Here is a 23874-nt window from a genome sequence, read left to right on the forward strand (position 1 = left end):
TAAAAAAAAAGAGAGCATTCTGTTTGGGCATTTTAATATTGGAATACCTGTTAGATATCCAGGAAGAGAGGCCAAGCAGTCACTTGGGTCTTGGTGGAAAGGTCAGGGTTGGAGATGAAAATAACTGGGAGCCTGGGACCTGAATGAGACCACCTGGAGAGCGAGGGAAGAGCCCTCAGGAGGTCTTGGACTGAGCCCCGGGCAGCCCATCCTTCAAGGTGCAGCCGAAGAAGAGGAAGTAGCCCAGGAGTCGGGCAGACTCAGCCAGCGAGGCAGGAAGAAAGCCAGAAAGCTGGGTGGGTGCAGAGCCACACAAGCCCCAGGGAGGAAAGTCATCGCAAAGGAGGAGAAGCTGCTGAGTACTGCCGAGCCCCACACCCACCCACTCCCCACTCCCCACCCCCACCCCCCCCACTGAGAAATTCCCATTGCCTATGGCAGTCGGCTGGACCCTGTAATTTAGGAACCAGACACTTCTGAGAGTCATTAGTAATGGCACCAGGACAACAGGTATAAATCAGAATTCTCCCGGACAGACAAGGATGGACTGTCACCCTAGTTATCGGTGCCTGGGTCAGGTGGGTTCCACGTGGAGGTGGAGGCAGAAACCCAATGGGAGGAGGAACAAGGGGTAGTGGGAGGAGGAGCCACAGGGACAGTGACACTCAGAGATTCACTTATAGGGTGACGGACAAATCATGGGGGACCCCTGCAATGGAATATTCCTTAGCAGTAGAAAGGAAAGGAACTATCAGTTCCCATAACACAGGTGAATCTCAGAGCAGTTAGGATGACTGAAAGAGCCGGGCAAAAAAGACTGCATGCAACATGATTCCTTTCTGTAAACATTCCAGAAAGGACAATCAGTGTATAGGGAGGGACCACAGCTGGGTGGTTGCCTGGGGCCGGGGAAGGAGGAAGGGGAGACGGGTTACCAAGGGGCACGAGGAAACCTTAGGGGTGATAGGTACGTTTGTTCTCTTGAGTGTGATGGTTTCATTGGCGTAGGCACATGTTAAAACTTATCAAGCTGTATCCGTTAAATATGCACAATTTATTGTATGGGATGTGTATTCTATTCCTTGATAAAGCTGGGAAAAGAGTTTTGCTGTAAAGAGGATGAGACAAGTGGAACAGTAGCAGGAGGTATGATTTTATCTTAAGCATAGAAGGAATAGAGCTGAACCTGTGTGACATGGGGGCATTTAGGCTGGCAGAGAGGAGAGCGAGGTGGGGACCCTTTGTGAAGGTTACTGCATGTCACGTGGAGGGCTTTGGAATTTATCCCCTCATCGGCATGGTTCTGCACCCCGTCATGTGAAGAAATCACCTGGAGAACTTGTTTTGAGTCCAGAAGTTACCTACAGGCTGCCCTTGAGGCAGTGGTCATCACACGGCATCCTCCTGGCTCCCTTCCGACTGCAGCTGCTGTGGACATGGGACAGTCCCCGCATGTGGACAGCGCCCTGCCTCAGGTGCTCGTGGGGTGCTCTGCCGTGGGAGCACACTCAGCTCGTGCATGTGTGGGTGCATCAGTGCCCCAAGGGCAGCCTTGAACTAGCAGTGGATAAATGTCCCAGTCTTGGAGAGACATTTGCAACATGCATTTAAGCAGAAGACTCCCATGATCTGATTTCAGTTAAAAAAAAAAAAAAAAAAAAAGACTCACTGCTGCATAGAAAATGAAGTGTGAGTGCAGGATTTGGAGGAGACACCGCAGAGTGGAAGCGGAGAGACCAATTAGGAGGCGGCAGTGGTGTCTCTGTCAGAGACCCTGGTGGCCTGGGCAAGGAAGGCAGCAGCACATTCCGGGCAGAGAGGTCAGACCCAGGAAGTGTTCTGGAGAGAGAGGTGAGGGACAGCTGGCAGATCGGATGGGCAAGTGAGAAAGAGAGGGATCAAGGGGGCCACGAGATTTTTGGCAACTGCTTCAAGGATGGAGCCATTTTTAAGATAGGTGAAGACTAGGGTTGGGGAAAGTGAGTTCAAGGATGGAGCCATTTTTAAGATAGGTGAAGACTAGGGTTGGGGAAAGTGAGTTCTTGGAGTTCCACAGAGGGCCCCCATGGGAAGGAGCACCAGTTGGCCACAGCAGTGACCAGCTCAAAAAAAACTGGGTATTTCCTTTTTCCTACCCTATCTTACTTTCCCCATTTCCTCTTGGACTCACCTGCCAAATACTCGACTTGCACCCAAGTCCTTGTCTCAGCCTCTGCTTTTACGGTCTCCCAATTATGATGCCTGCCGAGGCCAGGAAGGCTGTGTTTTATAAGCACTTCAGGCTTTTTGACGCAGATGGTCTTAGGAACTGGACTTTAAAGAACACTGCTATAGGCTGTGAAAAAAACATGAAGGATTTCACACAGGGGAATGACTGGACAGATTTGCTCTGGTAGAAAATTAACTCTGGTGGCAATGTGAAGTCCAAGTTAAAGTAGCAAGAGACGGGAAGCAGGGGGACCAATTAGTAGGCTATTACAAATGTCCCAACAGGAGGTAATGATGACGAAGGCAGCGATTGAGGCCGTCTCTGTGAAAGTCCTTTGATTTATAGAGTATGTAACGGTTCACACGGAAATGAGACCAAGCCTAGTTTCACACCCCCAGCACTGCCGTTTTCAAAAGCTCGCATTTCTAGCATTTCACATTTTCTTTTCTTTTTTTGGTATCTTCGACTTCCAAAATTTCATACATCAGTCTGATGCTATGCATCTTCACTTTGTTAAATCTTGTGGTTTCAGGATCTTGACATTGGTGCCAAGAACGTGAAGCTTTACGTCAACAGAAACCTCATCTTCAATGGCAAGTTAGACAAAGGAGACAGGGAGGCCCCGGCTGACCACAGCATCCTGGTTGACCAGAAGAACGAGAAGAGTGAGCGACTGGAGAACACCGTGAACATTCACTCGGAAGAAAGCAGAGGCGCCCACGAGATGGCTGGCGCCAGCGGGGACAAGGAGCTTGGTCTCGGTTGCCCACAGCCAGCTGAAACATTAGTGGATGCAAAGCTATCTTCACAAGGAGATGTGTCTGGCGAAAGGAAGAATTCAACTAATTGCGGGAAAGACAGTTTGTCCCAGGTAGAGGAATATTTGAGACTGTCGGCAGCCCCTGCTTTGATAGGTGACATGCCCAGTGCTCCTGCCACCTCCCCACCTGTCAGGTGCCCTCCTGTCCACGAGGAGCCCTCTCTCATCCAACAACTGGAAAACCTCATGGGCAGAAAAATCTGTGAGCCACCTGGGAAAACCCCATCCTGGTTACAACCTTCTCCCACCGGGAAGGACAGGAAGCAGGAAGGCAGGAAGTCAAAACCCCTCTGGCTTAGTCCCGAGAAGCCACTGGCCTGGAAGGGCAGGCTCCCGTCACACGATGTCATCGGTGAGGGTCCCAGAGAGACTGAGGCTGGGGATAAAAGCCCCCAACGTGAGCCAGGACAGGGAACCAGCCGGAGTGTCAACACCAAGGAGAGAACCCAGAGGGCAACCCCCAAAGTCCACAGTGATGACTCAGACATCTTTAACCAGCCCCCCAACAGAGAGCGCCCTGCTAGTGGGAGGAGGGGCTCAAGGAAGGATGCTGGCAGCTGTAGTCATGGGGACGACCAGTCAGCCAGCAGAGGTAAGCTCCAAAAAGCAGCCTGACTTGGGCACCATCATCCCAGCGCCTCTAATTGGCATGAAGCCAGTTACTCCCTGGACCTCAGTTTCCTTATCTGCAAAACAAGGTGGTTGTTCTCAACTAAGGGTCACAAAATCACTGTCTCAGGGGCCAAAGAGGTACATAAATGAGTGAAATGGGCAAGACACATTTTGCATGGTAAATTCATAGATGTGTTTGTCATTGCCACCAAAGTATGTCCCTTTGCCCATTTTTCTTGCAACACGTGACTTTTCCAAGCCATTTTCCAGAAGACTTTGTTCTCCTACCTTTCATAGAGACTTTGGTCTCTAATCACTTCACTTTCTCCAACTGTTAGAAAAATAGGTGGCTACAGTGGCCAGGCCTGAAATCCCAGCACTTTAGGAGGCTGAGGCGGGAAGAGCACTTTGGCCCAGGAGGTCAAGGCTACAGTGAGCCATGATTGTGCCACTGCACTCCAGCCTAGGTGACACAGCGAGACTCTGTCTCAAGAAAAAAAGGAAAAAATAATAACACAAGTGTGATGATGCATAGCAATTGACACTTGCCTGGGTGTTGGAAGTGGCACAGGGAATAGTGAGGACTTCAGCAATTTGGAGACCATAAGCCCACCCACAGGGCGGCTGCCGCTCCACTCAGGTTTCTAGTCAGCCTTTAGGAATGCAAGGCCAGGCCGGCGCAATGGCTCACACCTGTAATCCCAGCACTTTGGGAGGCCGAGACGGGCAGATAACTTGAGGCCAGGAGTTCGAGACCAGCCTAGCCAACATGGTAAAACCCTGACTCTACTAAAAATACAAAAATTAGCCAGGTATGGTGATGTGTGCCTGTAATCCCAGCTACTTGGGAGGCTGAGGCAAGAGGATCACTTGAACCCAGGAGGTGGAGGCTACAGTGAGCTGAGATTGTGCCACTGCCCTCCAGCCTGGGCAACAGAGCAAAACTCCATCCCCCCCAAAAAATAATGAATGCAAGGCCACTGTACCAGACCTCCCTTTTACCTTTTTCAAAAGAAACCAGAAATGTTTCTTATTTTTTAACTTTGGCAACTGATTGAGATTATTTTTAAACCACTGTATGTGTCAAAAAAAAAAAAAAAACATCTGTTGGCAGGACTCGCCCTGAGAGCTTTGTGAACTTTGCAGTAGATGATTAGATTATCTTCAAGGGCATTCCTGATTATGAAAAGAGAGCCCACCAAGGCAGGGAGTCTCAATATTTGCACTCAGATTTGGCTCCTGGGAAGGAGTACGGATAGCAGCTAGGAGTCAAACCATTGAATCCAAACTTGGCCGCTTACAGGCCTGAGACCTCTAGCCTGGGCCTCAGTGTTTTCATCTGTAAAATGCTAATGACTTCCCCACCCAGTGTGGCAAGGAAGGAATGAGATGATGGCTTCCAAATAGCAACACCGAACCTGTCACATGATGAGTGCTCAGCGAGTAGTAGCCATTATTTCAACACTAGCTTGGATGAGGTCCTTTTCCATCCACAGAGCACTCAGGCCTGCCATACCAGGGCTCACCCCTAGAGCCTCTGAATTGAACCCCACCCCATACCATGTGGAAGCAAAACCCTGGGGCCAGGCTGCCTGAGCATGTATGCTGGCTCCATCACCTCCAACCCACACCTCGGGCAGGTTCTGAACCCTGCTGAGTCTCAGTTTCCTCATCTGTAAAATGACACTAATAATACATGGGGTGCTGGGAGGATCAAATGAGATCATACTTGTGGAGCATTTAACACAGTGCCTGGCACACAGGAGCCCCCAAGAGAGATTAGCTGTTCTGTCGTCATCATCACCCTCTCTGTGATGCTTTCTCTGGGTGAAATATCTACGCAACGCCAAGGCATAATTTTGTTTTCCAGTTTTATTTTCTTATTTTCTTTTTTTAAATTTTTATTTTAAGTTCTGGGGTACATGTGCAGGATGTACAGGTTTGTTACATAGGTAAATGTGTGCCATGGTGGTTTGCTGCACCTGTCAACCCATCACCTAGGTATTCAGGCCAGCATGAATTAGCTATTTTTCCTAATGCTCTCCCTCCCCCCACTGTACCCCCCAACAGGCCGCAGTGTGTGACATTCCCTTCCCTGTGTCCATGTGTTCTCATAGTTCAGCTCCCACTTATAAGTAAGAACATGTGGTGTTTGTTTTCTTTGTTTGCAATGTTAACTTGCATTAGTTTACTGAGGATAACGGCTTCTGGCTACATCCATGTCCCTGCAAAGGACATGGTCTCGTTCCTTTTTATGGCTGTATAGCATTCCATGGTGTGTATGTGCCACATTTTCTTTATCCAGTCTATCACTGATGGGCATTTGGGTTAATTCGATGTCTTAATGCATACATTTTTTAATGATTCAAATCAGCATCTTCTCTATTAGGGAGTATCTAGCAGATATACCTCTGACATGTCAGTTAGGGTACAGGAACAAGTTCCTCAGACTCCAAGTGTCATCTTGGGCAGAGCTGCCTCCTCTGATTCCCCAACCTTACAGATTTTTGCTGCTCACCCCTTCTGAGACTTAACACTGAGGTTCAGTCAGCTTCAGGAGGAGGGTAAGGTGGAATGAAAGAGTTGAGGAGCTCTCTGAGGGCAGGCACCTGGCTCATGGCAGGTCCTCCACAGTGTGGGAGGGCCGTTGTAAGAAAGAATGCAGTGGCCAGGCGCGGTGGCTCATGCCTGTAATCCCAACACTTTGGGAGGCCGAGGCGGGCAGATGACAAGGTCAGGAGATCGAGACCACGGTGAAACCCCATCTCTACTAAAAATACAAAAAATTAGCCAGGCGCGGTTGCGAGCGCCTGCAGTCCCAGCTACTCGGGAGGCTGAGGCAGGAGAATGGCATGAACCCGAAAGGCGGAGCTTGCAGTGAGCCGAGATCGCGCCACTGCCCTCCAGCCAGGGGGACAGAGCGAGACTCCGTCTCAAAGAAAAAAAAAAGAAAGAACTGCAGTGACCGGGTGCACATCATGCTTGCGGTAAGCCAGGCTCTTGTCCAGGCGTGTTACCTAAATAACCTCCTGACAGACTCATTTTACAGATAAAGAGAACGTGAGATGGAAGTAACGTTTTTCAGGTCACATAGACAGTAAGCGTTAAAGCAGGACTCGAACCCATACAGATCAGCTCTACCATACGTTTCCAAACACTACCCTATAGTAGTCACAGCCTATGGTCACAGCCATCATCACCCAACTGCCCCGGGAAGGCCAGGCATTCCAAGCTTTCCCAGCAAACAGTCGTGCAAAGCCTCCGGGAGTTCCGACGTAACGGTGTTACTCTAACTTGCCCAAGTTCAGGAGATTTTGTTTCACTTTAATTTCTTTCCAAGCATTTCAGCGCTTGGCTCAATGGCACATTAAGAACCAAGCCCCTGAGATTTCATGCTTGTTAAGCCAGTCGTGCTAAAAAGGAAAGTTGCTTAGAAATGTTAAATTATCCATTACCTAGTGCCAAATCCCATAGCCATGCCCTTCCAGAAAGGTACAGGCCAGCCCACCAAGAATGCTGGTGGAATGAATGACTGCCCAAGTTCCGTTCTGGGATTGGAATTTTGTTGCCAGTATAAGAGCCTGGGTACTGGGTGCACTCTCACATCTGTAAACCCAGCACTTTGGGAGGCCAAGGTGGGAAGATTTCTTGAGGCCAGGAGTTCAAGACCAGCCTCGGCAATATAATAAGACCCCATCTCTACAAAAGTTAAAAAAAAAAAAAAAAAAGCTGGATGTGGTTGTGTGTGTCTATAGTCCCAGCTATTCGGGAGGCTGAGGCAGGAGGATCCCTTGAACCCAGGCACTGAAATGCCTGAAAAGAAATTAAAGTGAAACAAAGTCTGCAGTTCAAGTCTGGAGGTCAAGGCTGCAGTCAGCCATGATCACACCACAGCACTCCAGCCTGGGTGACAGAGCGAGACCCTGTCTCTGAAAAAACGAAAATTGGGCTGGGCACAGTGGCTCTTGCCTGTAATCCCAGCACTTTGGGAGGCCGAGGCGGGAAGATCATCTGAGGTCAAGAATTCGAGACCAGCCTGATTAACATGGCAAAACACTGTCTCTACTAAAAATAGAAAAATTAGCCAGGTGTTTTGGCGCACACCTGTAATCCCAGCTACTCAGGAGGCTGAGGCATGAGAATTGCTTGAACTCGGGAGGTGGAGGTTGGAGTAAGCTGAGATCACACCACTGCACTTCAGCCTGGGCGACAGAATGAGACTGTGTCTCAAAAAATGAAATCATAAAATTAAATTAATTAATTAAAATTAAAGCAATATAATGTAGGGAACTTATGAAAATCAAGACAGAGCAGGATCCGGTCTCTTTAAAAAAAAGAGAGCAAGAGAGAAAGAGCAAGCCTGAGAAATCTTATGCCCAGCAGAGCATCTCGTTGAATGCCATCTGCATTTTGGAATTATTTTCATCAGGGGTCAGTTGTTTACAGGTGAAGGAGATCTCATCAGCCCAGTTTGAGCAGTAAAGAGGATGTCATTCGGAGAATCCTTAATGATCACCTTGACCCCAAAGGTAGAGAGTGTAGCGACTCATCACAGGGGACTGGAAGGAAGAACCAGAAAGTTGGCAGGAACCAAGGACGCTTCTTTCTGTCTCTTCTGGGCCCTACCTCTTCTTCTCTGCAGGTCCACTTCCCCTCACTTTCCTCACGATATCAGCTGTCTCTGCTACTCACACGGCCTCACAGTTGTATGAGGAGAAATATGAGGAAATGGCCTCACAGTCCTAGAGTGACTATGTCCCGGCTCTTGTTCCTGCAACCGATTCCAAAGTCTCAGTGTAGAAGGTAATTGGTCTACTTGGATCAGGTGTCCACTCCTTGTCCAATCAGTGATGGCCGAAGGATGATTCACTGGAATAAACATGTCTCTGTGATATCCCTCTAAGTACTTCATAATTTCCTGTTTTAGCAGGAATTACCATATACCTCATGGCAGTGCAGTTGATTTTGACAAACTTCAGTTCAGAGCTCCATAGTCCTATTCATCTCAATCCAGGAGTATGTAGGAAATTTTGATAGCACCATCTTGTCATTGGGCACCCCTCCCAGATTGTGTTGACTGCAGGTTGAAGGAGTGGTTTTCTGATGTCTGTGCAGATTGTAGAAATGTTGGTGACGACAGGACAGAGCACTGATCCCAACAGCTCCCCAATTCCCATGGAGTCTGCAGACATAGAGGTCCGTGGGCCCCCAGCCAGCTCTCATGTCGAAGAGGTCTAAGAGCAAGGCTCAACTCCTCTGCATTTTTTTTTTTTTTTTTTTTTTTCGAGACAGAGTCTTGCTGTGTTACCCAGGCTGGAGTGCATTGGCATAATTTCAGTTCACTGCAACCTCCACCTCCTGGGTTCAGGTGATTCTCCTGCCTCAGCCTCCTGAGTAGCTGGGATTATAGGTGCATGTCACCCCACCCAGCTAATTTTTGTATTTGTAGTAGAGATGGGGTTTCCCCCGGTTGACCAGGCTGATCTTGAACTCCTGACCTCAGGTGATCCACCCACCTCAGCCTCCGAAAGTGCTGGGATTATAGGCGTGAGCCACCGCGCCCAGCCATCTACTCCTCTGCTTTTAAACCCAGAGTGTATAACTCAGGGAGAATAGGTTAGAAAGCAGATGCAGAATGAAAGCAAAGTCTCTTTGCCTGTCTCACGCACTCGGGCAGTGTCCCTGATATGTGGCGTTCGGTGCTGTCTCCTCGGTGCACTTGCAAACCAACCCAGGCCATTCATTTTAGTCGATGGAAATCAAATCACATAAATTGAAGTCATGAGAATCCATCTGGGTAGTTCCTTCTGCCACATGTTAAGCCTCGTGCCTGAGGGGATAGGATGGAAGAAACCTCTGGTATCTTTTTAAATGGCAGATGAGAAGGAGGGGAGGGCAGAGGACGGGGCAGAGGAACTGACAGGTGGAGCAGGGAGTCCCTCAGCCTCTAGACCTGCGCTACCAGCGTCCAGCCCTTCACTGGCATTTCCACACACCAGGAGCTCTGCTGCACACTGGGACACATCCAGGAGCGAGGATAAGGTGGCAGAGAAGGCCTCTCCAAGGAGGCGGGTGACAAGCGAAGCCAGCTACGTGGGCCTCTGGTAGAAGAGCACTCCTGGCAGGGGCGCAGCAAGGGCAAAGGCGCTGAGGCCAGAAGAGGCAGCCTGGCCAGGAAGCAGGAGGGCCAGCGGGGCTGGAGCTGAAAGGTCATGGTGGGGAGGGCAGAGAGGAGGGGGCAGGAGTCAGCGGCGGCCACACTCAGGGCTGTGGGGGTGGTGAGAGTCAGGTTGTCTTGATTCTCAGTGCAGGAGAGACAATACCAGCTAGAGGGGTTGATGACAAACTCCATTTTAGGCACATGGAGACTGAAGTGACAGAGTGGACATGTCTGAACCTTCCAAGAGGTCGTTGGGATTGAAGGATGGTGCCCAGGGAAGAGAAGGCAGAACTTGACCTGTAAAGTTAAGCAGGGCCTGCCTGGGAACTAAGAGCTAAATGAGGGCAAGGAAGGATGGTGGTGTCAGGAGAGGAGCGGCCTGGGCCTTGGGACACCCCCAGACTGAGGGTGTGGGAGGGTGGGACTGGGGTGATGGGGAGAGTTGTCAGTGGGAGAGGCAGAGAACCAGGGAAGTAGAGTGGCTCCTATATCAGTGGAGTGGGAGGTATCAAATGGAAGAGGTTTGCCAGGGATGTCACACATAGACTGAAAACTGACAAAGACTGGGAGGTCATTGTTCACTTGGGGAAGGCATTTCAGTGGCGGGTTAGGGAATTGTAGGAGTCGTACGCATGCAAAGGCCGGAAAGCCACCAGGAGTTTGACTTCAGGCACAGCTGGATCCAGGAGTTCAGAGGTTGTCATCAGGATCCTCCATCTCTCGACTTGTGTTCTCAGTGTTGGCTTCATTCTCAGGCAGGTTCTCCCCAGCGGGTAGCAAGATAGCCTTTGGCAATTCCACATCTACATGCTTCCAGCTTCAGCGCCACCAGTTTAAAGAGTACCCCTCTTTGAGGCCGGCTTGGAAGGATGCTATCGGCATTGATCTAATTAGATGGCCTGAAGGTGTGTGTGGGGGGTCTCCAAAGGATCCCCCAAATCCGAGTGGAAGGGGAAGTGGAGTTTGAGTGAGCAAAACAATCCCACTGGAAAGAGGCACCAGGCGGCAGGGGCTTGAGGGGTGGGAGGGGTGGGACGGGTGGCAGAGCGCCTGAGCGAAACAGGGAGAAAACAGGGTCGTGGTCGGAGGGAGCCACAGGAGCAGGTCGCCTTCCTGTTTCGTCCTTTCTTCTCTTCCAGGTAGGAGAGATTTATGCATGTCTGCAGGCAAACAGGGGAAGGTGCCAGTGGGGAAGGAGTGATTGAAGATTCTGGAGAGAGGAGATAATTGATAGAGCCGAGCCCCCTAGGAGACAGGCAGGAAATGGAGTGCAGGGCACAGTGCGATATGAAAGCAGGAAAAACAATGTCAGTGTCAGCAGTCGCTGTTTTTGCAGGATGACACCCTTAGATGGCGGTGAGCCATGGCGTGGCTGTGAGAACAAGCCACTGCGTGGTGTGCACGCCGCGGCTCTCATGTTCCATAAGGAGCGTCGGGCCTTCAGATCAGTCTGGGCCTGTGTTCTCCATGTGCTTGGGACACAGGCTTTAGCCATGTGTGCAAATAAATTCCTTACTTTATAATATACCTGGCTGATTGGCTTTTTAAAATAGCATTTTTGGCTGGGCGCGGTGGCTCACACCTGTAATCCCAGCACTGGGATTCGCCCAGCTGAGGCAGGCGAATCGCTTGAGCCCAGAATTCAAGACCAACCTGGGCAACATGGCAAAACCCCGTCTCTACCAAAAAAAAAAAAATATATATATATATAAATTAGCCAAGCATGTTGGTGCACACCTGTGGTCCCAGCAACTCAGGAGGCTGAGGTGGGAGGATCACCTGAGCCTGGGAGGTTAAGGCCATAGTGAGCCATGATCACGCCACTGCACTCCAGCCTGGGTGACAGATGGAGACCCTGTCTCAATAAATAAATAAATAGCATGTTTTTTCTTGATTATAAAGGTATTACAGGCTGGGCCCAGTGGTCATGCGTATAATCCCATGTACTCGGGGGGCCGAAGCGGGAGGATCACTTGAGGCCAGGAGGTCAAGATTGCAGTGAGCTTTGATATCACACCATTGCACTCTAGCCTGGGCAGCAGAGCGAGATCCTGTCTCTAAAAAAAATTAAAAAGAAAGAAAAGAAAAGTAATGCATGTAGGGGACTTTAAAAAAATCAAGCTACAAAGAAGAAAATAAAAGTCCTTCCTGCTCCCCAGCCAGAAACCAGAAACAACACTGTTAACAAGGGTGCATGTCACCCGTACCAGGATATGCTGCATTTAAAACTGCATATCTGGCTTTTTCAATTTAACATTCTTTTACAAGCCTTCCACCTGCCATTAAATTGTCTTTGAAAACCGTTAGAGTCTCATGACTGTGACAGCCTCCAGCACACACCCTCTTGTTGCTGACTCAGACGCCCCAGGCAGCAGCACTGCCCCTGGTCATGTGAATTTCTACAGTGGGGAGCAACTCCTGGCAAAGTTTCTAACACAGCCAAGTAGTCTTCCCTTGGTTCGCACGATGATTGCATTCTTAGAAAATTCAGTCTATGAAAAAATACTTCATGTTTTTGCAAAAACAACAAGATTCTGGATTTGGGTGATCATAGACTTTTTTTTACTGACTGAATGGCCCACAGGACAGTCAGAAGCTGTGTAGGACAGGAGACCAAGCTCTGTGCCAGGGCCCCCATGCAGTGCAGGATGGTAACATGCCTGGCCCCAGCCATCCAGTGCCAGGAGGCCTCTTGGCTAAGGAGACAGCCAGTAGCAACCCCGCTGGTTTCTTGAGGGCTCTCCTGGAGGTGACCCTGCCTCGCTGACAGCCACCACAGGAGACAGTGTCTAATGGTCCCCACTTCCACGCATGCCACTCACGGGGCTTCCCCCCTCTTTTGTCCTTTCTTCCAGAAGACACCTGGTCTTCCAGGACGCCATCACGGTCAAGGTGGCGCAGTGAGCAGGAGCACACACTTCACGAGTCATGGAGCTCCCTCAGTGCCTTCGACCGCTCCCACCGGGGACGCATCTCCAACACGGAGCTCCCGGGGGACATCCTGGATGAGCTCCTGCAGCAAAAGAGCAGCCGGCACAGCGACTTGCCCCCCTCCAAGAAGGGGGAGCAACCAGGGCCATCGAGAGGGCAGGATGGCTACTCTGGAGAGACAGACGCTGGGGGCGACTTTAAAATCCCCGTCTTGCCTTATGGACAGCACTTGGTCATTGACATCAAGTCTACCTGGGGGGACAGACACTATGTCGGCCTCAACGGAATAGAAATATTCAGTTCCAAGGGTGAACCGGTGCAGATTTCAAACATAAAAGCAGACCCTCCCGATATCAATATTTTACCAGCCTATGGGAAAGACCCCCGCGTGGTCACCAACCTCATCGACGGGGTGAACAGGACCCAGGACGACATGCACGTCTGGCTGGCACCCTTCACGCCAGGCAAATCCCACTCCATCACCATTGACTTCACGCACCCTTGCCACGTTGCCCTGATCAGAATTTGGAACTACAATAAATCTCGGATACATTCCTTCCGAGGCGTGAAAGACATCACGATGCTGTTAGACACCCAGTGCATCTTTGAAGGAGAAATCGCCAAGGCCTCTGGAACCCTGGCCGGAGGTACGGGTGTCTGTAAAAATGTTCTCAGAGCCCCTGTCTGCCACTTGCTGAGGGTCTATGGGAAAAAACAGAACAGCTGGCTAGCCAACAACAGATCAGTCCTTCCTCTTTCTTTCTTTCTCTCTCTTTCTTTCTCTCTCTCTCTCTCTGTCTTTCTTTCTTTCTCTCTCTCTCTCTTTCTTTCTTTCTTTCTTTCTTTTTCTTTCTTTCTCTTTCTTTCTTTCTTTCTTTCTTTCTTTCTTTCTTTCTTTCTCTCTCTCTCTCTCTCTCTCTCTCTCTCCTTTCTCTTTTCTTTTCTTTCTTCTTTCTTCTTTCTTTTTTTTATTGACAGAGTCTCGCTGTATATCCCCCAGGCTGGAGTGCAGTGGTGCAATCTCAGCTCACTTCAGGCTCCACCTCTCGAGTTGACACCATTCTCCTGCCTCAGCCTCCCGAATAGCTGGGACTACAGGCACCCGCCAACATACCTGGCTAATTTTTTGTATTTTTTTTTTTTTCAGTAGAGACGGGGTTTCACCATGTTAGCCAGGATGGTCTCAATCTCCTGACCTCGTGATCCGCCCGTCTCAGCCTCCCAAAGTGCTGGAATTACAGGCGTGAGCCACCGCGCCCGGCCCTTTCTTCCTTTTTTTTTTTTTTTTTTTTTTGAGACAGGATCTTGCCCTGCACAGTGGCATGATTTTGGCCCACTGCAGCTTTGACCTCCTGGGCTCAAGCAATCCTCCCACCTCAGCCTCCTAAGTAGCTGGGACTACAGATGCACCAACCCACCTGGCTAATTTTTGTATTTTTTGTAGAGATGAGGTTTCACCATGTTACCCAGGCTGGTCTTGAAAACTCTTGGGCTCAAGTAATCCACCCACCTTGGCTTCCCAAAGTGCTAGGATTACAGGCATGAGCCCCTGCACCCGGCCACAGACCTAGTCCATTCATCCCCTCTTACAGCATGGGTGTGCTAGGCCTGACATCATTCAGCTCCTCCCATAAAGCACCTGTCTTGGTCCGGCCCCTAGAACCTGGGTCTGAGATGGGGCATTCTTTGGCAAGTGACTTATGGAGGTAGTGCTTCTAGGAGAAACCTGGCATAGTGAAGCAAGAATATAGTTTCCAGGAAGCCCAGCCTCAACCAAATATTGAGGGAGCTCTGGAACATAAATTTCAGGTGTTTCCTGCCTGAAGATGAAGGAGCAGGGCGTTAGAACCCCACCTACCAGGCAGTCATTGGAGCCAAGGCTTCCCAGGTTGGGGATGTAACTCCCACGCCCTTCCGGGCAAGGCACCTGAGAAAAGGATACGCCGAGATCTGTGTGGGGTACCAGCAGTATCTGGCATAGTGCCTCGCCCACCCCAAAGAAATGTCACTTGCCTGATGACATATCACAGTGATTCTCATGAAATTAGATCCCTTCCTTAGATCTGTGTGATGCTTATGGTCCGTGCATTCCATTTGCAAATCTGTGAAGACTAATAAGGCTCACACTAATCAATACCAGTTAGGGGTTTGGGGTTGTATAGCACAGAAGTGGATGGGTTTAGGCTCTTGATCTACAAATCACTGGGATGGAGTGAGTTGACCTTTCTTTCGTCTTGGTAAAAGCCCCAGAGCACTTTGGAGACACAATCTTATTCACGACTGATGATGACATTCTCGAGGCCATATTCTATTCTGATGAGATGTTTGACCTGGACGTGGGAAGCCTGGACAGCCTGCAGGATGAGGAGGCACTGAGGAGGCCCAGCACGGCCGACGGCGAGGGGGATGAGCGGCCCTTCACCCAGGCTGGCATGGGGGCCGATGACCGGGTAAGACTGGAGCTGGGGGGCTGGGGGGGGACCCCAGATAGGTTTCTTCCCCTAACTCAGAGTAGAGCAGGGAGAATTAAGATGGATATCCTTTAAGCTGCTGGTGCCACTGTGTTGACATTTCCCATTTTTCTACTTCGTTTTTTTGTCCTCTATGTCATATTTCATTCTCTAATTATTTTTATTTTTTTATTTTTTTTAACCGAAGTAAAGAAGGTATTCAAATTTTAATCAAAGCCAGGAGAAATGAGCTCTGTGTCATCTCTGCAATTCAGAGGTTGGCAGTCTCAGGGGAGTTTTTGCTTTGGGTTGTGATTTGATCATTCACTGTTGTTTTTGATGGAAGGACTAGGAACACTGTTCACAGGCAGAGTGACAATTAAAATAATGATCATCACAGCCGTGGTTTCATGAACACATATCATGATCCAAGCAGGGTACACAGTGTTCTTGTTTCACCCTCGCGACAACCCTCTGAGTAGAGACTATTTTTTTTTTTTTTTTTTTTTGAGACGGAGTCTTGCTCTGTCGCCTAGGCTGGAGTGCAGTGGCCGGATCTCAGCTCACTGCAACCTCCGCCTCCCGGGTTCACGCCATTCTCCTGCCTCAGCCTCCCGAGTAGCTGGGACCACAGGCGCCGGCCACCTCGCCCGGCTAATTTTTTGTATTTTTAGTAGAGACGGGGTTTCACCGTGTTAGCCAGGATGGTCTCGATCTCCTGACCTCGTGATCCGCCCGTCTCGGCCTCCCAAAGTGCTGGGATTACAGGCTTGAGCCACCGCGCCCGGCCGAGACTATTAACATTGCCATTTCAGAGATCGATGCTCAGACGAGTCAAGTGACTTGCCCAAGGGCACGTCGTGACAGAGAAACAAGGGTAGAACTTGAATGTGTGATTCCGCAGTTTATGCTTATAATCGATAAGCAACTTATTCTTTTTTATTTTGTTTAGAGGTAGGGCCTGGCACTGTCACCCAGGCTGGAGTACAGTAGCGTGATCATGGCTCATTGCAGCTCAAACTCCCGGGGCTCAAGTGAGCCTCCCATCTCAGCCTCCTGAGCAGCTGAGACTACAGTGCACGCCACCATGTCACTAGTTCTTTTATTTTTTGTAGAGACGAGGTCTTGCTATGTTGTCCAGGTTGGTCATGAACTCCTGGACTCAAGCGCTTCTCCCAACTTGGCCTCCCAAAGTGCTGGAATTACAGGCATGAGCTGCTACACCCAGCCAGATAAACAAATCTTTTAAAATGAAAGATGACCTTCAGCGTCAATTCCGGTCAGGACCAATAGGAAAAAGAGGAGATGGTTAAAGAGGGTAAGGGAGAAATGGGGACAACAGAAGCCCCAAGTGATGGGGCTGGGCTGTGGGAAGGTCATGACCGAGGCAAGGCAGCGACATGTCGTGTGGATCCCACGATGTTCACTGGGGCTGTACCCCATAACCAGGCAGAGCATGGGGTGCGGGAGCAGGGCACGGGAAGGCACAGGCAGCTGGGGAGTGCGTGCCCCTCCCCACATCCAAGGAAAACGGCCACCAAGAGTGGCAAGCCTATTGTTGCCAGTTCTCCTGATTTTTACAAGAGAAGCCAGAAAGCTGGATTTTTCTGTAAAATCTCTCCATTTAAAAATGCTGGCAGTGAATTCAGATGTTTTCAAACCTTCTTTGGGCCACAAGCCGTGCCTGTGCTCTGGGTTTGACCCAGGGGTCTCCAGATGGGAGTCTACCCTGGGCGCTTCCATTTGCCCAGCGTTTTCCAAAAGATGAAGGCGCTCGTAAGGGACTCTGATGGGCCCGGCGCTGTGAGGGGCTGCAGGGATCACTCTCTCCATCTCATGAGAGACCAGCGCCTTCACTTCGTTTTGCACCTCAGCTTTCCTGGCTGTGAAGTAGTAAAGTCTCTTTTGCCTTCACTTACGGTGCAAAGAGACAGTGAGCAAGTAGTTTATATGTAAGGCCCAAGAAGTGTGTGGCGGCCCACTGTTGACTCTCTGAAGACCAGGATGTTTTATCCTGGCTACCCGTGGAAATCACTTGGGTGGATCTTTAAAAATATGGATGTCGGGCCCCACCCCTAGAGATTCTGCTTCAGTGACTAGCCAAGGTTAAGAACCACTCTGTATGGTTTGAATTCTTCCTTCCCTCCCTCCCTCCTTTCTTCCCTCCCTCCCTCCCTCCTTCCTTCTTTTCCTTCCTCCCTCCTTCCTTTCCTCCTTCCTTCCTTTCTTCATCTCTCCCTTCCTTCCTTTCTTCCTGTCTCCCTTCCTTCTCTTCTTCCCTTCCTCCTCCTTTCCTTCCTTCCTTTCTTCCTCCGGCTCACCACATAAGCATTTATTGGGTCCTTCCCTGTTGGAGGAAATCTAAACACCTTAGCTGTTAGCATCAGTCTCCTCCCTGGCCGGTGAGAGCTGCTGAGAAGGATGCAGACCCCAGAGGGTCAGGGTCTGCCCATATCCCTGGTCCCATAGCTTCCACAAAGGCAGAAAAATCCAGGAAGACACACAGGGACTTACCTGGGCACAGGGTGGGCAGTGGTATCTGCAGAAACAGCCAGCTAGTTGTGTGGCCATCACTAAAACCACCCCCTTTTCCTCTGCTTCTCCAACGCATGTGCAGATCCCAGAGCTAGAGCTCCCATCCAGTCCCCATGTCCCCCAAGTCACCACGCCAGAGCCAGGCATCTACCACGGAATCTGTGAGTACCTCTCCTGGAGCAGTGTCGGGTGGAAGGAGGACCTTCCGGGGTCAGGGGGAGTTGTGGTTACTTGGGACAGGGTTTCCCTGTACAGTCGGGTGGGTTGGACACTGCACAGAGACACCAGGCTGTGGGGCAAGTGGACGCTGAAACCAGCCTGTGCTTAGCTCCCTGGCTCTAGCAGGGCCGTCTCACTCCAGAGGAGGGGCATCTCTTCTCATTTTGCCTTCCCTGAGGGGCATTTTTCCATTTTGCATGCAGACACTCTATGTGTTAGCTGTGGCCCTGACCCAGGAGGCCATAGTTGGCACCCAGAAAGTGTAGAACAAGAGGACATAAGAGTATGAAGAGACCCAAGGCATCTGTTGGTACGGTGCCCTGAGCTGTCTCTTCCAACTCCACCAAAGAGCAGATGCACAGGCAGAGAAAACCTGCATCCACTCTGCCCCAGGGGTGGGGCAGGTGCACAGGCCCAGGGTACCAGGTCTTCTGACTTCTCAGGAGAAGTCGGAAATCTAGAGTCTCACGCGAAGTCTCCAGATTCTCAAATGTGGGTAATGAATTTCCTCATGTTTTAAAATATCACATGAGCCAAATGAAACACTTATTGTGTATCTGGCCAGCCAGCTGCCAGTTTGTGACTTCTGAGCAAATCCCAGGGGTTTTCTGCTGGGCCTGTTCATCACCCTTCTTTTTCCATTGATCCTTCCAGCCAGTTCCTCTCTTTATCCATGCGCGTCCATGCCAGCCCCTCCCCGTCCTGGGGAATCTTCAAGCCCAAGGTCACTACTGATTGTGATCTTCTCTCTCCTGCGCCCTGCTAACCAGGTTCCTGGCAGCCTCACTTCCTCACTCTCCTGCCCCCTGTGAATGTGACTTGCTTCTGCTTTATCTTCTGAGAACAAAAGATGTGACATTTTCAGGCTCCCCTCCCCACCTCCCCATCCTCATCTCCAAAATGAAGCTGGAGCCTCTCCAAATCCCAGTGTCAGCCCTTCCAGTACCTCCCCACGCCATCTCTGGAGTCCACCTGCAGGCGCCTGTGCAAGCCACACCTTCCGCCTAGGATGCCTCCCCGCTCCATCTCGTCTTCTGAAGACCGCCTGTCGCTGACTGAGTTCCCTAGATGCAGACCTTGAGATAGAATTTACTGGGGTGTGCTCTTGTCAGGGAAAGGTGGGAGGCAGGACTGGGCAGAGGGAGAAGCTGGTCTGTGGTGCAGCCACTTCAAGGCCTCAGCCTGCTCCACAGGGAGCTCGGAACCTGGGATAGCCCTTTGGGGTCATCCTGAATTGAGTCAGGGGCCATGTCTTTGTCTCTCTGTATCAACATGGCACTGGCAATGGGCTGCCCCTGGGGAGGGGCATGGCTTTTTATTTTACTTTTTAATATGTATTTATTTATTTTGACACAGTCTTGCTCTGTTGCCCAGACTAGAGTGCAGTGGTGTGATCTCAGCTCACTGCAACCTCCGCCTCTCGGGTTCAAGAGATCTCCTGCCTTAGCCTCCCGAGTAGCTGAGATTACAGGTGCCCACCACCATGCCTGGCTAATTTTTGTAATTTTAATAGAGACAGGGTTTCACCATGTTGGCCAGGCTGGTCTCGAACTCCTGACCTCAGGTGATCCACCCACCTCGGCCTCCCAAAGTGCTGGGATTACAAGCATGAGCCACCATGCCCAGCTGGGCATGGCTTTTTGCAAGGAGACTGTCTTCAGCCAAGGGCAGTCACAAGTCAAGGGCCTCAGTGGTGAGCTGCCAGCCGTCAGCACTTCCCACCACCAGAAGACTAAGTCCTTCTGTTCCCGGGGGTGGGAGGTGGGGCCTGAGCAGTGCCCTAAGTGAGCTCCACATCCCCTCCCTTACGGCCCTTGTGCAACCGCATCTCCTCCCCAGGAGTCTTCCCTATCATCCCCTGTGAAAATTCATCTCTCCCTCACCCACTCCAAAATAACCAATGATCTCTTAGAAGATGCCTTAGAGGAAGTTGCCTTATTCTCATAGCCCCTTACATTCCAGGGTACTCTCTCAATTACTTTCAAATAGCAGCAGTTTTAAAGGCCAGCCTAACATTAGGCAAGAGCCTGGTTTAAGGCTTGGTTTCATCTCCCAGACAGGCACTGTGCTGGGCTTTCTCTGCCTTATCTCGCTGTAACACTCCTGGCTCTGTTTTCCATGAGATCAGGCAGCTGAGGCTCAGAGAGATGGAGTCACCTACCTAAGGTCACACGGCCAGTACAGAAGCTGAGAGTGGGAGCAAAGGTGTTTGAATCCAAAGCCCACATCCTCACCACACTAGCAGATTGCCTCAGGTTCTCACTGTCAATTTGGTTCTCCCTTAAGTTGGTCAGGATTTTTTTTTTTGGCAGGGGATAACTAATGGAAATTTATTTCAAGCTGAGTTCAGCAAAAAAGGGAACTTATTGGCTTATGCAACTAGAAGTTAGGGGTCGCCAGTTTCCACACAGCTGCGTTCAGTTACAAAAAGGATGGCATCAAGACATGGTGTCTCAAGACATGGTGTCTGCCTCCCTCTCTCTGCCTCCTTTTCGTCTCTTGCCGTTCTCCCGTTCAGCACTATCCATGTGGAAAGTCCTGGAAGCTCCCGCTTATGCCTCCTTTCTACCCAGCAGTCCCAGATGAAAGAGAACTTCTGTTTTCCTGAATCCCAGTAGTTCCAACAACTATCCCAGAATTAGATCTCTGGGCCTAGCTTGAGTCATGTGCCCATTTTGTTTATTTGTTTGCTTGTTGTTATTGTTTTGAGACAGGGTCTGACCCTGTGGCCCAGGCTAGAGTGCAGTAGTGCAAACACAGCTCGCTTCAGCCTCAGACTCCTGGGCTCAAGAGATCCTCCCGCCTCAGCCTCCCGAGTGGCTGGGACTGTAGGTGTGCCACCATGCCCGGCTAATTCATATGTCCATCCTTAAGTCAGCCACTGTGACTCACCGTGGTGGGTAGGGCAGGAGGTGGGAGAGAGAAAACACAGATTGGCCAGGCCTGGAGCCCAGAGAAAGGGGTCAGCCACCCCAAACACCCTGAGCACAGGGTGGTTCTCCAGAGCAGGTCAGAGTGTGGCCACCAGAAGGAAGGCAGGAATGCTGGTCAGGCAGAAGCAGCCACTGTCCCCTTCATCTGATGATTCCCCCAAAGATGCTATCTGTAGATGTGTCTCCTGCTGACCCGGCTCCTGACCTTTCGCAGAGATGTTATTTCAGTGCCTTTGGGAATCTGGCCCTGGAGTAGAGCTCAAAGACCTTTTTACTGCAAGGCAAGTGTAATTTCTCTTCTCTTCTCAGTAGGAAGGCAGAAGAGCCTCTCAACCAAGCACCCTCTGCGTCTGTTTCGAGGCCTGTGATTTCTGAATCTCTTCTCTGTGAACCTTTAGCTTTTTCCTCGCTGTATTCAAAATCCTCAACCCACTTCACCACTCCGTGCGAGAGCGGAGCGGAGAGAGCTTTAATAAAGTGACCCTGGGGGAATGTGTTGGGGTTGGTAAATATGGCCAATCCTATTAATGTTTTGAAAGGGGATATATGACTTGCTAATTTGCAGATGACACTAATTTTGGAAGTTTTGCAAATATCAGCAGTGATGAATAAGAAAGGAGCTGAGAGAGTTGAAACATGGGGGAGAAATAACAAAATTAATTTCCATTTGTATAAATACTAATTGATACACCAGAGGAAAATGAATATGGCATGTTGGATATTAGCTCGAAAAGGAGAGTAATCACTTTCAGAACAGCCCCAAATTAGATGGAATCGCAGTGCAGCTTGCCAGGCAAACAAAGAGATTGCAGGCTTGGGAGAGTCTGGGCCGGCATCTCTTTGTTGTCACAAAGGGAGGTGGCATTTCTCCCTCACGCTGATTTCCATCGTCCAAATCCACATCCTCCTCCACCTGTGGCCCTTCTGTCTCAGGAGTGGTGCCCACAGTCCCTCTGTCACCTGGGTCAAAACTTTTTTCCCCCTTCCTTCTGTATCCAGACCATTGAGAATCCTGGTAGTGCTATCTCTGAAACAGATCCTGTATCTGTCCCCTTCAACCCTATATTCATTGCCACCATCCTTGGTCAAGCCATCCTTAACTGCAACAGCTTCCTCCCTGGTCTCTCTATAAAATCCAACTGAAGGGAGCTTTCTAAGATGCAGATCAGATCATGCTGGTCCCCTGCTTCAACACAGAACCTACCAGTAGCTTCCCATTGCAAAGATAGGAAAATCCAAACTTCTCGATATGATCTCGCCCCTGCCTACCCGTCTGATTTCATTTTCTTCTACTCTCTCCCTTGGCCACTCGGTTCCACCTATGGGTCAAATTTGTTCTCCTCTCAGCCTGGAATATTCATCTTCCAGAAATGCAAAAGCGTGATAGGTTCCTTCTCAGCACCCTGGTCTCAGCTCAAATGTCACCTCCTCAGGGAGGCCCTCCCTGACCACCTCTGCTTGTATTCAGTTACTCCCTATCCTGTTGCTACTTTTTTTCATAGTATTCATCACTCTTGGAACTGTAGTCTTTCTTTATTCATTATGTTTATTGACAGTCTTTGCTAGAATGTAAGCTTCTTGAGTTCAGAGATTGTGCTCTGTTGTTCATTCCTGCAGCTCTTACGCCAAAAATAGGTTTTGGTACACAGTAGATGATCAATAAATATTCGTTTATCATTGACTGTGAATTTGGTAAAACCCAATAATTTTCATTGGTCTCATTTACTTGCAGATATTTACTGAACCCCTACTTTTTTTTTTTTTTTTTTTTTTTTTTGAGGCGGAGTTTTGCTCTGTCACCCAGGCTGGAGTGCAGTGGCCAGATCTCAGCTCACTGCAAGTTCCGCCTCCCGGGTTTACGCCATTCTCCCGCCTCAGCCTCCCGAGTAGCTGGGACTACAGGCACCCGCCACCACGCCCGGCTAGTTTTTTGTATTTTTTTTAGTAGAGACAGAGTTTCACCATGTTAGCCAGGATGGTCTCGATCTCCTGACCTCATGATCCGCCCATCTCGGCCTCCCAAAGTGCTGGGATTACAGGCTTGAGCCACCGCGCCTGGCCAAACCCCTACTTTTTAATTAGTCATGTGTTTAAAATTTTTACTAAAAACATCATTGAACACCTACTAAGCACTGTTCTAGGCTCTGGGGATACAGCAGTGAACAAAATCAGCAGAGTCCTGGTCTCAGGGAGCTTCCATTTTAGTGGGGGAGACTGATGAAGACAATGAGCAAATCAATGTAAACTCAATTGTCAGGAAGCATTCAGTGCTATAAACAACAAGGCGAGCAGGGTAAGGATGTGGAGAGTGATGGGGTGAGCGGGGCTGTTTGAGCTCTGGTTATTAGGGAAGGCCTCTCAGGAAATGACATTGGAACACTGACCTATGCTGAGAAGGAGTGTGTCAGCTAGCTTTTGCTGCCAAACAAGCCAATCCAAAATCCACTGGCTTAACACAACTACCATGAATTATATTCATGGTTGACTCGTAATTCGGTGGCTTGGCTGGGCAGCTCTGGGTGAGCCAGCTTGGTTGGCCTCTACTGGGCCTGCTCGAGTACCTGATCAACAGGGAGGTGGACCGGCAGCTGAATGACCTAGGACATCTTCACCACCGGTCTGGCAGTGGGGAGGCTGCTGGCCAGAGAGGCAACTGGGTTAGCTGGGCTGCCTCACACGGCAGTCTCAAGCCCTGAGTGCTTTACAGGCTCTGCTTGCATCATGTGGGCTTCTGTCCCATTGGTCAAAGCAAATCACATGACCCAGAGTTAGGCGCAGAGAAATAGACTCCAACTCTGGATAGGATAAGGGGCAAAATCACATTGCAACGACAGAGACATGGGGTGGGAGGAGGCTGTAGCCACTTTGCACATGACTGATGCAGCAAGAAGCGCGTGTGCACAGTGCCGTGCTGCCCACATGTTTTTTTCATCTGCCCGGAGATGCTCAGAGCTACCTTGGCACCACGAAGGAGGGAAAAGATTTGAGGGCTAAGTTACAAAAAG

At 50.0% G+C, this 23874-nt stretch overlaps 1 protein-coding gene across 9 annotated transcripts in view; it reads left to right on the top strand.

The window, feature by feature from the left end:
• KIAA0556 (KIAA0556 ortholog) overlaps positions 1-23874 on the top strand; it is a 233999-nt gene that overhangs the window by 189804 nt on the left and 20321 nt on the right. For all 9 annotated transcript variants that reach the window (XR_002726524.1, XM_023192932.1, XM_023192933.1 and 6 more), the window contains 4 exons: positions 2742-3621; positions 12657-13379; positions 14977-15182; positions 17800-17878. Coding sequence is in view for 8 of the 9 variants with exons in the window: in XM_023192932.1 (XP_023048700.1) it covers positions 2742-3621; positions 12657-13379; positions 14977-15182; positions 17800-17878 (1888 nt within the window). In the remaining variant the exon portion in view is untranslated. The remainder of the gene's footprint in view (positions 1-2741; positions 3622-12656; positions 13380-14976; positions 15183-17799; positions 17879-23874) is intronic.

This window comes from Piliocolobus tephrosceles, chromosome 17, assembly GCF_002776525.5.
Source record: "Piliocolobus tephrosceles isolate RC106 chromosome 17, ASM277652v3, whole genome shotgun sequence".
In the NCBI taxonomy this organism is placed as follows: Eukaryota; Metazoa; Chordata; class Mammalia; order Primates; family Cercopithecidae; genus Piliocolobus; species Piliocolobus tephrosceles.